We start from the raw sequence: 13,495 nt of genomic DNA on the forward strand, positions 1-13,495 counted from the left end.
TGGTAAGATTTTGGTTTTTTGCAGTGAAGGACGACATTCAAGCAGCATGAAGACAAAAAAAACTGTTTTTCAACCTGAAGTGAAGGAAATCAACACTTTGTCTTCTTATGACAGTCAAACCTGTGTTACTTTTTGCATTAAAAAGGTTTAGCTTTAAGTTGTACACTTTTTTTATTCATTTTGGAAAATGTTTTTTTAAGTTATTCTTTTTCATTAAAAGGACGTTTTGTTTGCTGGCTTTAAGCACCAGCAGGTGATATTTGAACCAAACACAGCAGGAACCAGTTTGGCCGGTCAAACCAGATCAAATCCCAGGAACAAAAGCGGTGACTCGGGGAATCACAATGCCGTAAATGTTTAGCTCCGTTTGTCCGACATTCATACAGAAAGGACAGTAATTTGACCAGAAATTTAGCAGCTTAAATCTGCACAAACGGTTTTTAAAATATGTTTTTTTAATGGATTTGGTGTTTTTAGTGACACAGCAGCAGCATGACGGGTTTGATGCTTTCTCAGCCAATCACAATGACACTTCAGATGAGGAAGACGGAGTCAAATTACGCTCAATCTTCCTCTTTTACTCAGACATTACAGGAAATATGCTTTTTATGGTTTTCTTGTGTTAATATGTGTGTGATGCTTTTTTTTTACGCCTCATACACTTTTATTCAAAAATAAATATGTTTTAATTTAAATTGTCTTTCATTTATAACTGTTAAAACTTCTGGTTTAAAAGACAAAATACACTGAAAAACAAAATCTTCAGTATTTTTGCTCTAAGTTCTGGTGCAAATATCTGAGAACATTTAAAATAAGACAGAAATAATTACAAGTAATTTTTCAGCAAGATAAAAGAGCTTGTTTTAAGTTGATAATTTCTTAAAATTGATCAAAAAGTATTAGTTTTATTGGCAGATTATTTCCCTTATAACATGAGGAAAATGTCTCGTTATAAATAAAATAATCTGGAAGTGAAACTAGAACTTTTTCATCAGTATTAGGAAGTTATTTACTGAAAACAAGCTCCTGTATTTTGCTCAAAAATTACTTGTGAATTAGTTTAGTGTACTAGAAAAAAGACCAAAAATACTTGGTAAGATTTTCTGGTTTTGCAGTGTAAATTCATCTTTTATTACAGATTATTTATTATTTTTAATTTAACATTGTCACATAATAAATAAATAAATATAACCTTTAATTTTATTACATTTATTTATTGGGGGTAATGTTGAATGAGGAAACAATTATTTCCAGAAAAATTACTGGAGTCACAATTAAAACTACAAATTACAACCCCATCAGGTAAATGTAAGGAAAAACATTTCTATCATTATTTGACTTTTATATTATAATTAATTACTTCCTGTCTGCATAATGTTATAAATATGATGCCACAAGTTCTCCAAAAATGGAAAGAAAAGAGAACATTTCCATTCATGTAAAGCAGACCTCCTCTTTTTTTGCCCTACCACCACAAACGTAAACAGGTTTGCTAAATGCTACCTGGACTTTATTTTAGAAATGTTCGACAGTTTTCCTTTGTAAAACCTGTAATAACCTGTCAGGTGATTGGAATGAAAAACAGAAACGGAGATAATTAAAAGAACAACGATCTTTGTATGCTTCAACTTTATTATGAAATGTTACAGATTGTGACTCTTTATGCAAAAGGGAGTCATATGAGTGCTAACTGATTTTTTAACTGTATACGTTGGAAATACTGTTGTAAAATTAGTCAACATATAAAAACCACTCATGTTATGAGTAATAAATGAGCTAAATTAAGATGCCACTTAAATAGCAACACAGCAGTTACTCTGATAAAGTCCAGATATTTTAAATTGGATCAGCAGCAGGATAAATTATCTACAAGGTGAAAGATGTTCTGAAGAAAAAAACTATATTTCATTCAACTCTGAAAGCTCAAACATGTGACGTAAAGCTTCAGAAGTGCAGCTAAATAAAAGAGCAAAGCATGACGCTGCATTATGTTTCACCAACCTCACGGTTTGACTTTTTCATCTTCTCTGTATTTTGTCCTGCGCTGCCACCTAGTGGCCATCTGGTAGCATGGCTAAAAACACTGGGTAGTAATAAGAATCAATTTCAGCATTCAGGTTTGACATTTATGCTGCTATTAATTTATTTTCACGTTTATGTAGATGTTAAATGGTTTGACAATAAATCCAAAGTGTATAGTTTTATATATGTAACTTATCTTTGTAGAGATTTAGTTGGTTTTATTAACTTGAAAAGGAAACGGGGTTTCTGTGCGTTTCACCAACTCAAATCTAAGAATTTTTAAGACTGTTATGAATTAAAACAGATCTGTATCACGACAGAAAGGTAGACAAGAAAATCACACATTTTATATAGTATTACACTGCAAAAACACAAACTTTTACCAATATTTTTGTCTAATTTCAAGTGAAAATATCTTAATACACTTGAAATAATACAAAACTGACATAAAAGTAACTTTTCAGCAAGATATAAGAGCTTGTTTTAAGTCAATAATTCCTTACTATTGATACAAATGTTCCAGTCCCACTGGTAGAATATTCCACTCCACTGTTACCTAGCAACCCCAGCCAAGGACCTCCCGTTACCTAGCAACCCCAGCCAAGGACCTCCCGCTACCTAGCAACCCCAGCCAAGGACCTCCCGTTACCTAGCAACCCAGTTCTAGTTCCACTGGCAGATTATTTCACTTATAACATGGGAAAATGTCTTGTTATAAATGAAATAATCTATCAATGGAACTAGAACGTTTTCATTAATTCTGAGGAATTTTTGACTAAAACAGTTTCTTACGTCTTGCTGAAAAGTTGGAGATATTAACTCTTGGTAAAATTGTGTGTCTTTATGGTTCAACGTCTATTTGTTTTATTAAAACTGGTTGGATAAGTAATGTGGTGTTTCCGATTGGACACTCAGAGCCTATTGGTTGTGTTTTTAACAGACTTTAAGGCTCCCATGGCTCTGCAGGAGCTGGGCATCAGCCTGTCCATGATGGGCGTCGCCGGCACCATGTTGATCTGTGGCCTGCCCATGTGGAAGGTCACTGCGTTCATCGGCACCCACCTGGTGGTGATGCAGGTGTTCTGGGAGGGCTTGTGGATGACCTGCGTCAGCGAGTACACGGGCCAGATGCAGTGCAAGCTCTACGACGCCCTGCTGGACCTGTCGTCGGACCTCCAGGCGGCCCGCGGCCTCATCTGCATCAGCCTGGTGTTGGGCTGTCTCGGGTTCCTCGTCTTCATCCTGGGAGCTCGCTGCACCAACTGCCTGGGTCACCCGCGGATCAAAGCGCGGGTGGTGATCGGCTCCGGCGCCATCTTCTGCCTGTCCGCGCTCACCACAGTGGTCGCTGTCGCTTGGACCGCCAACACCATCATCATGGATTTTCACAACCCCAGAGTCCCAGAGGTGCTGAAGAGAGAGCTGGGCGCAGCGATCTACATTGGGTTTGTGACGTCTGGGCTGCTGTTCTGTGGAGGAGCCGTTCTCTGCGTGACCTGCCCACCAGAACCAGACAGATTCCCCTCCAGTGGCTACATGCTGGCCAAGACTCCCACCCGGAGCAGCTACGCCATCAAGAACTACGTCTGAAAACAGAAACTAAACCACAACGTCTTGACCTCTGCCGACCTCTTCAAGCCTTTTACGGTGCCTGCTCCTTAATTACAATCTCTTCACTGCAAAAACACAAAAAATGACCAAGTTTTTTTGGTCTAATTTCTACCGCACATATGTTAGCACATTTGAAAAACAACAAAACTAACTTACAAAAAACTTTTCAGCAAGATATTATTGACTTAAAGCTGCAGTCAGTAATATGTTTATTAACAATGTGTTAAAAACTGTCACCATGTTCTGACAGTTTATGTCAGAGAAAAGATCAATCTCCTCCACCTTCCTGAGCCGCTACTGCCGTCTGAAGAAATTACCGAAAACAACCAATCAGAACCAAGAAGAGGGGCTTAGAGCTGTCAATCAAGCTTGTGTGCATGTGTTAAATGTGTAAACGAAACAACTTACTGTTACAGAAAAAATTGTTTATCTTATGCTATCAGTGGCCATGCTAACTGGCTCTAGCATTCACAACAAGATCTGCTGACAGGGAGAGACTGTCATAGCAGAGCAAGACAGAGGGGGTGGTGGGACGGCGCGCACACGGCCATGATTGACAGCGCTAAGACCCGCCTCCTGACTCTGATTGGCTGTTTCTAGTTAGCGCTGGGAGAAGGCAGAGAACCTAAATGTTTTTCACAGATTATCTGTCTCATATCATATTGTCATGACATAGTTACAGTTTCAACAAATATGTAAAAAAAAAAGTTTTATAAAAGTTACACACTGCAGCTTTAAGAGAAAAATAATTTACAAATAAAATCCTGCAAGATGTTACTGACCCACTAAAGCTCCCATTTCTTTCTGAAAAGTTACCTATTAGTTTGTTTTGTCTCATTTATAGTTCTCTAAGACACTTAAGTTAGAAACAAAACAAAAATACTTGGTAAAATTTTGTGCTTTTGCAGCCTGTTTGAAATGTGACCCTTTTTTTTTTTTTTTGTTGCTTAAAGCAAATATTTGAACTGCTATTTTTGCTCGTTAATCATTTGATTTTAGTGGCAGAAATAAAAATGTAAAACATTCGTGTCAAACTTGATTTATTGTCTGAAGTTTCTAACAGATGAATGATCAACTTTGCAGAAGCGTAAATATGAATATCAACACAAGTTTGAACTTGTGACTGAAAACTCACAGCTAAAACTCGCATGTAGCCACAAGCTGTTTTCAGAATCAGGGCCCTGCACTGCAAAAACACAAAATATGACCAATTATTTTGGTCTGGTTTCTACTGCAAATATTTCAGTACACTTGAATGAAGACAAAACTAACAAGTAACTTTTAGGTAATGTATAGAAGGTTGTTCTACTGGCAGACTATTTCATTCATTACAAGACATTTTTGACATAAGTCGCAATAATCGATTAATCTCATTATAAATTAAAGATTGATCATTTCTATTCTGATTATTAAAATGTACTGAAGCACCATTTTGTTTCCAGATAATTCATAATTAATTGTATTTATGATTTTGAGTGCAAGTGTTTTTTTTTCCAGGTTTTATTTATTTATTTATAGTATTAGTTGATATTTAAATTATCTTCCTGTTGCCTTATTATTATGCCATTATCAACAAATATATTACATAAAATTGTTTCAAAAACAACAGCTGGACAATTTATCATCCAGTAAACTTTCTTACCAGGACTTTTTCATCAATGTTAAGGAATTATTGACTTAATAAAACAAGTTCTTATGTCTTACAGAAAAGCAGCATTAAGTGAGTTTTTTCTTATCCATATTGTTCTAAGGTATTTGCTCTATAACCCAGACCAAACATACTTGGTAAGATGTGTTTTTGCAGAGCAGCGGCTGAAACGTCAGAGCACAGCGGTCGTTTTGTTTTCTCCTCTCTGCACAAACGGGGATAAATGGGTTGTTTTGAAACCATGGCAGAGAAAACAGAGGGATTTCCCTCCTCCGCCCAGCGACAGCAGTGCCTTCTTTTCAAGAATGCCAGAGAGCCGGTTCCCTCCGCTCTCTGAACAGACATGCACTGCAAAAACACAAAACCTTACCAACTATTTTTAGTCTAGTTTATAGTGCAGATACATTATCACACTTAAAATAAGACAAAACTAACTTACAAGTAACTTTTTAGCAAGAAACCTGTGTTTGTTTTAAGTAAGTAATTCCTTAATTTTGACTAATGACACATTTCCCCATTTTATTAATTAGATGTTCTACCAATGGAACTGATCATTTTATATTAATATTTATGAATTATTGACTTAAAAGAAGCTCATATTTCTTCCTGAAAAGTCACTTGTGATCAGACTTGGGTCGCTACATTTATTCAATTACATTTACTTCAGTAACTTCTTGTAAAAAACAAACTTTATGAGTATTTTTACTACACTATACTTTGAGTAATTTTATTCTGAAGTATTTCTGCTCTTACTTGAGTAAAATTTCAGGATTCTCTACTCACTGAATGAAAAACAAACATGTTTTAACCAAACAGTCACCAGACACACTGAACACAGATACTGGAGTTTCAACTTTAAAAGACTCAGAGTAACAGGGTTTTATTTTTAACATTATAGATGTGAAATTTGTCACGATGTGTTTAATTATTCTTTGAATTTGTTTTGTATGTTTTGTATGTTTCTGCTGACATTTATATTAAGTTCTGTCGCGCTGCTCTTGGCGGTTGGTGGTTACCATAGCAACCGGTAACCGACGGCTCCGCCCCCTTTTTTCCGTTCGCCGTTCTGTAACTGTGGTACGTACTGGGACCAGCTCTGTGTTTTCTTTACAAGTATTACATTTTAACATAGTTTAGACAAATGTAATAACATTCATATTTATCTGTTTTCATTATTAGCTATGTTTAATTTTACAACTGCTAACTGCCGTTAGCTAGCAGCTAACAGCAGCTAACAGCAGCTAATAGCTCATTGGGATTTATTGCTCTGTACTTTGTTCAGGGTTATTTATTGTATTTTATTTAATGTACAGAAGCTGCTGGACTGATGTTAACCACCATCTTGATTTCCTCTTTTCTTAGAATAAATCCAGTGAACCTGAGTTCAACCTGCTGGACTGTGGCGAACATAGAGGGGTTACATGTGTAACCAAATTGAGTTCCCCAAACTTAATCTATGTATGTTTGTCTAACATTTTAACTTCACATATTTACTTAGATAATCTTAATTTGGTTACTTGTAATAAATTAACTCTATTTTTTAAAGTTGGTCACCAGTTTTTTTAGTGCACGCACCTGCAGCTTTTGTTAAGAAGGTTTCACATAGGTTTTTCATTGAAAGAAACTGATTTTGAAAAAAAAAATAAAAAAAATATATATATATATTCATTCTCTTTGCTTGATTTTATTATTTTTGCTACTTATATAAATTATTGTCATTTTGGTCCCGACCAAAATTTCCACTTAGCTTTATATTTTTGTCCATCTGATGACGTAATTTACTCAGTACTTGAGTACATTTTTTACCAAACACTTTTTTTTACTTTTACTTGTTGAAGTGATGCTACTCTGAGTAAAATGTTTGTGTACTCCATCCACCTCTGCTTGTCAGTTAGTTTTGTCTTATTTCAAGTGAACTCAGATATTTGTACAGGAACTGGACCAAAGTTACTCGGTAGGATTTTGTGTTTTTGCAGTGTGCGCTTCACATGTCGACCATTAAAACAACGCCCCGCTCCGCCCCGCCCCGGTCCGACCCGCCCCGGCCCGCTGCCAGCTGTTTCTGGCTTTGGCAGCAGAGAGAGGAGAGGAGGACGAGGCCGCCGGTCGGAGTCATGAAGCGGCAGCTGGAGATCGCCGCCCTCGGCGTGGCCGCCGCAGGTTGGCTGGCCGCCGTCCTCACTCGCTGCCTGGCGCTGTGGACGGTCAGCGGGACGCTCAACAACCAGACAGCCAGCCTGCCTGCCTACTGGGATGGGGTGTGGCTACAGTGGGATCACTGGGATCTGGCCCACGATGGCAGCCTGCACTGCTCTTTCTACCAATCCCTGATGTCTCTTTCTGGAAGTTTTCGCACGTGGAGGGCTCTCATCATGGCCGCCATTGGAGTCGGGGGCTTCGCCATGGTGGTCGGAGTAGTGGGGCTGGTTTGGTTCCCCGGGAGGGGCCAGATCAAGGTGTTTTCTGGGAGTTTTTTCATCGTGGCTGGGATCCTGTTGCTGGTTCCCACAGCCTGGACGTGCCACCACACCAGCCAGCCACTAGAGGGCGCGGTGCCGCTCAGGAGAGACTGGGGACCTGCTCTGTACCTCGGATGGATCTCCTTCGCGTTGATGCTGGTCGGTGGGGTAATTCTGACCACCAGATGCCCCACCGCTGGGGTGCAGGAGGGGCAGCCTGGCGGCGGCATGAGCCCGGATGAGGAGGCCAGCAACCCGCTGAGCACCATCAACAGAACCGCGTTCACAAACAGCCAATACAACCGCAGGTCACCGCCCATCTGACAGAACTGGACCGCACAGCAGAACCAATGACAAGTGAAATTAATGCTCTCAGGAAAACTTCTGACTGCACTTTTTTTTTTTTTAAGATATAAAGGGTTAGAATGAACTTAAATGAGCAGAACTCCACATACTTTATTAACAGGGGTGATTTTTGCTGTGTTTTCTTCTACTTTAACAAACTATTTGCCTTTTTGTTTATTATTTCTACCCTAGTAAAACAAAACAGTGACTTGTTCTACTTGCTTCATACAACGGCTCTCGGATATTGAGAAACGATCAACGATCATTTCCTGGACGCATTTCCACTACAGATGTGCGCAAAACTCAATATTCCCGTAATGTAAAAAAAAAAAAAAAAGATTATTTTGCAATTGACTGCGAAGAAGGAAGTGCTGATCACAGCAGAAAATCAGTGCAGAAAATCGACTCATCGTTTATGATGGAGCATTAGGGCTATTCAGGTTAGAAAAGAAAGTAGGAGCAAATTTCCACCAAAAAAACTCAGAAATTTTGAGATTAATCTTGTCTACAAAAACCCTGGAATTTCTGAGCTTGAAAACTCAATTTTCAAAAGTCCAAATTTTTAAACTTTTGAGCTCAGAAAATGTAACAATTCTTTCTAGAAAATATGTGAAATTAATCTCAAAAATTGAGTTTTTTTCTTGCAAATTTTTGACTTGCAGAGCTCTGAAATTTACAACTTTTTTCTAGAACATTTCTGAGATCTCAACATTTTCTTGCAAATCTTAATGCTTTTGCAGCTCAGAAATTTCCAAGTTTTTTCCAGAAAATTTCTGAGATTAATCTCAAAATTTCAGAGTTTTTTGGCAGAAATCTACTCCTTTCTTTTTCTATCCACACTTTCCCTAACACACCGTCAAATTCCCCCAACTTCTCTTTCTACTTTCTGATTGGCTGGTTGAAATTCTATTGGAGGAATCCAAGTGAATGGGAGAAAAGCCAGAATATGCTGTGAAGCGAGATTCAATCTTTGAATTTTGTTTATTTCTTGCATCCAAACATACCACAGTAATAAACTAAACTCTGTTTAGTGTTGCGATGACAACACTAAACACTGTTGGATAATTTCAGCACATTTTTATGACTGCAAAGTAATCTCTTTAAAACAAACTACTGTTTGCAGAGATGGTTAGCAACTTGCTACATTTACTTGAGTAACGTTTTGGGAAAATATAGTTTTAGAATTTTACTACCTGTACTTTTTATTTTTACTTGAGTAATTTTACTATGAAATATTGCTACTTAAGTAAAATTTCTATATTCTCTACCGAACAACCTTATTTTACTCAAAAGTTTTATATTGAAATAATTTGATTTGTAACGATGTTATTTCTATGAATTATTTCCATTTTGGTTTTACAAACATTTCCACATAACTGTACATTTTGGTCCATCTGATGATGTAAATTTGAAATATCAAATACTTTTTCTTGGACGGCTACTTTTTACTTGAGTAAAAACATGTTGAAGAAGTTCTTCTTTTACTAGAGTATAATTTTGGCTTCTCTTCTGATCTGCAGACTAAACTGAGTCAGATGTGATGGAAACAGTTTAAGGAGGGATTAGTGAAGGATTTAATAGGTTTTACAGCAGAGTAATACACTTTTGACTAAATATATCAGTTTCATTTTCCCTGCAGTTGAACAAAATGACGAGTGACAAAATTCATCTATTTTATCTCAAACTGTTGTGTTTGGTTGAACTGGAAGTTTAACAGAAACTCGAGGCATGTTGGAACACGACCCAAAGCTCAAACAGGATGGGCGGCGTTGAGTTGCCGTTTTGTTCTCTGAATCAAAGTCGCAGCCTTTAAAAAAAGCACAAAAGTTTTGAAATTATACTTTTATATTTCTGCAGCTTTATGGTTCCTCTGTGTTTCTTCAAATGTGATTTCATGTAGAAAATCTGCTGAATTTAACCTCGACTTTTCAGACTTTGTCAAATGTCGAAGGATGAAAAACAATAAAAAATAAATTTTATTTAGTCATTAACTTATCCAAATTTAACACTGAAAGCCAAAGAAGCCTGACTCTTTAAAACTTGACTTTCTTCTAGTTAAACTTTCTGCTTGAACTTTAAATGAAACAAAATCATTTTAAACTTCAGATTTAAAATTGTTTAGTAAAATCATCGTGTCTGTTTTTCCTCTTAGCTTTGTGTGTTGATTCTGCTTCAGGAGATGCAAATAAACATCTGATTTTCCATCTTTTGTTCAAATCTTCTTGCTTTTTAAAACTAGATAAATATAAAAAAAATAAAGGCAAATTTAATATAACAGCCTCCCTGGTAAAAATCCTGAAAACATTTTCTTATTTTATCCCAGAGTTCCCATTAAACACTGAAGTCCCATTTTCAGTCTAAAGGCATTTATTTATTTATCGAGTTAATGGTGTCACACTTTTGCAAACAGACCCACAGCATGACAGATCCTCCGCCATGCTTATTATGATAAATCTGAGTTCCTTTTCCACACATTCAGCCTTTTTCACACAGTTCTAATGTAGAAAACACCAAATACTCCATTTCTGTTTGTGATGATAGGACAAAATCTGTGAAGTACATGGTTGCTATGGAAACCCAGTGACCCACCAATTTGATTTTGATTACATAAAACCAAACCTAAATGCCATGTATACCAGTCTTTCCCATTTTGAAAAGCGGCTAAAAGAAACGTGCCGTTATGCCTCAGGAAAACTGTTCACGGAAAAAAACCAACACCTTCAGTTATATTTCTAAGGTGATATTTTCAGAAACAATAATGTCTCAACATTATATTAAAGACTGTAATAATAAAACTAATTTATTTCTATTTGGCTGCCAGGAAAAGTGACAGATTGTGTGAATATTTATAATTATTTTATGTCAGTAAAATCCCAGTCGACAGAAAACCATCAGGTTTCTTTCTGTTTAGCTGCAGAGGAGGACTAATTGTTGGAGATAAATATTTACCTCTGGGCCTTTGAAGATAAGGAAGGAGTCAAAGATGTGCACACAGGACAGGGAAATAATAAATAATAACATATATGTCAGAGCTAATTGCTGACTTTAGTTTTTTACATTTGAATGCTGAAGGCTGCCATCAGATAAAAAGCAGCAGTGAGGTTAGTGAGAGTTTCTTTTAAGTGTGGCTGCTGCGTTAAAGGCTGAAATAAGGTGAGTTAGACAGCAAACTGTGTCTCTGTAGGAGTTTTAGTGAATCAGAAGTGAATCAGCTCCTATAGCTTCTCGTCTCCTTCCTCCACGTCCTTCAGGCTCAGCACCTCCAGAGAACCTCGGCCTTTGGTCTCACAGCGGATCAGCTCATCGATCTCCCTGAAGCAGCCGGGATCCACCAGAACCACCTGGCAGGGAGACGGGGAGGAAGGTCAGAGAGCAAAGGTCAGAGAGCAAAGGTCAGCGCTGCTCACTGAGCCACAACACTTAGCAGAGGTTAGCAGCAGTTAGCTGGGTTAGCACCGGTTAGCTGAGTGAGTTAGCATGGTTAGCAGCTGTTAGCAGAGGACAGCAGCAGTTAGCTGAGTGAGTTAGCATGGTTAGCAGCTGTTAGCAGAGGATAGCAGCAGTTAGCTGGGTTAGCAGCAGTTAGCTGAGGTTAGCTCACCATTTCCAGCTCTTCGTCGAACTCCTCGCTCTCCACCACCTGCAGCAGCGGCTTCAGCTTCTCCCTCAGCCTCTTGGCCTCCTTGGCCGGCACCGCCAGCCGCAGCCGCATGTGGGCTCTCTGGATCTCCATGGTCTCCTTCAGCTGCCGGATCACTTCCAGGGCCTGGAGGGAGAAAACAGAGGGAACATGGAAGGAGCTGCAGACTAAAGATCAGGTCTTTAGCAGAAAAGACACAATTACACCAGAAGAAGTTTTTAAAATTACAAGACAAAAGTATTTTTAATGAACAAAGCTTTGATGGAGTTATTAAGATCTGTCATGAGCAGCTCAGTCCGTGTCGTTTTTTTCTTCTAAATGGACTCAGACGTTTGTTCAGTCGTTTCAAAGTCCTGCTGCTGATAATGATTTGATGCTGATGTGTTCAAACTATAAAACCGATACTAAAGTTTTACTTCACAAGATGCTCAACAACTCCTCATTTTAATTTTTGTTGCATAAAATTATTACTTAATTCTGGAAACGTTAACATGTTATTCTGTTGTTGTATGGCTGTATTATTGCAGTACAGTGACTTTATTCCGCCGTACAGTTGACCTGAAGTCCAAATAAATAGAAACATTCTTGTCAAACAAGATGGCCACCGTGGGCGTGCCAACATCACTCTGACCCAATGAGTGCATCGGTGAGGGGAAAAAATCTGATTTTCTAAAAATTTACTCTTCAAAAAGCAACAATTTTCTGCTTTATTATCTGAATAATTATGTTGAATATTTATTCTGTGCCAACTGAACACAATTCAGCAAAATTTATCCAAGTTTCTATTTCAGTTATTAGGACGTTTAATTTTACTTTACTTCATTTTTGTGTTCAGACCTGGAAAACATACCAAAAAGGGGTTATGTAGAGTCTTAAAACAGATTAAAAAGTTGATAGTAGCTATGATTTTGTACAACAGCAGCAGATATTTCCGCTTCCTTGTAGGGCTCAGTTTTCCCTGCTGACCTGCTGCTTGGTGCTCTTGTTGGGCTTCACAGAGTAGTGGATGTCCTTCATCGCTCGCTCGATCAGGCTGACTGTGTAAGGCCTCTTAGTGTCTGGATTCACACACTTCTCCGCCACGATGGAGGCGATGTCTCTGAACATGGTCTCCAGCTGGCTCTGCCTCTCCTTGTCAGACACCTGGAGTTCCCCTTTGGACAAAATCTGTCATAACGAAACAAACAGAGCGAAACGTTCAGGAAAAGTTCCGAATGCCAGGCTAGAAACTCCTCGTGTTTTATTCACCTGTTTGCAGATTTCTGTTTGATCACCTGTTCCAAAAGCTTTGACCAGGTCATCCTTCTTCGCCATCTGACCTTTGGAGACATTGACAAAAACAGAGTGTGTCTGCAGCACCTCGTCCAGGTCTTTCTCTCTGCAGTAAAAACAACAAACAAAAACGTTTGTTCCACCCAACGGTCAACCGAAAACAATAAAAAACGCATTCTGAAAGTCTCACAACTGCTTTCAAAACGGACAAATAACCCGTTTAAATCCCTAAAATGTCAGAGAAAAGTCCCGGATGATGGAGTTTTAAAGTGACTCACGCGCCTGATCTCCAGCTCATTACTTTATTTTTGTAACAAGCGATTTCAAACCGCTTCCCGCCCTTCTTCATCCGAACCACGGCGACGTTGGTCAGTCGGATCTGGTTTGTTGGAGTGAATATAGACATGTTTTTGTTTGATAAGACACTGAAGAAAAGTGTCTTCGAATCGCTGCTACAGTAAATAAGATATGACGTCACCGGATGTGTGTCTAGAATAC

General features: G+C 38.2%; 3 protein-coding genes across 4 annotated transcripts in view; 2 read left to right on the top strand and 1 right to left on the bottom strand.

The window, feature by feature from the left end:
- Positions 1-3,905, top strand: part of cldnj (claudin j) — a 48,871-nt gene extending 44,966 nt beyond the window's left edge. For both annotated transcript variants that reach the window (XM_015032716.1, XM_015032726.1), the window contains one exon: positions 2,963-3,905. In XM_015032716.1, coding sequence (XP_014888202.1) covers positions 2,977-3,612 — 636 coding nt within the window. In that variant the 5' untranslated portion in view covers positions 2,963-2,976 and the 3' untranslated portion in view covers positions 3,613-3,905. The remainder of the gene's footprint in view (positions 1-2,962) is intronic.
- A 2,314-nt stretch (positions 3,906-6,219) lies between these two features.
- LOC106947580 (claudin-4-like) lies at positions 6,220-8,422 on the top strand. Its single transcript, XM_015032678.1, has 2 exons — positions 6,220-6,739; positions 7,258-8,422. Exon 2 carries the CDS (start codon positions 7,270-7,272, stop codon positions 8,062-8,064), a length of 795 nt encoding a protein of 264 aa, XP_014888164.1. The 5' UTR covers positions 6,220-6,739; positions 7,258-7,269; the 3' UTR covers positions 8,065-8,422.
- A 2,012-nt stretch (positions 8,423-10,434) lies between these two features.
- On the bottom strand, positions 10,435-13,492 carry sbds (SBDS ribosome maturation factor). The gene is made up of 5 exons (XM_015032704.1): positions 13,276-13,492; positions 12,974-13,103; positions 12,692-12,892; positions 11,687-11,851; positions 10,435-11,426 (listed from the first exon to the last, which is right to left on the bottom strand). The coding sequence occupies exons 1-5, from the start codon at positions 13,401-13,403 to the stop codon at positions 11,301-11,303; spliced, it is 750 nt and encodes a 249-aa protein (XP_014888190.1). The 5' UTR covers positions 13,404-13,492; the 3' UTR covers positions 10,435-11,300.
- Between the last annotated feature and the right edge of the window lie 3 nt (positions 13,493-13,495).

The sequence above is a fragment of the Poecilia latipinna genome, unplaced genomic scaffold, assembly GCF_001443285.1.
Source record: "Poecilia latipinna isolate Pla-1442-1.1 unplaced genomic scaffold, P_latipinna-1.0 Scaffold15, whole genome shotgun sequence".
In the NCBI taxonomy this organism is placed as follows: domain Eukaryota; kingdom Metazoa; phylum Chordata; class Actinopteri; order Cyprinodontiformes; family Poeciliidae; genus Poecilia; species Poecilia latipinna.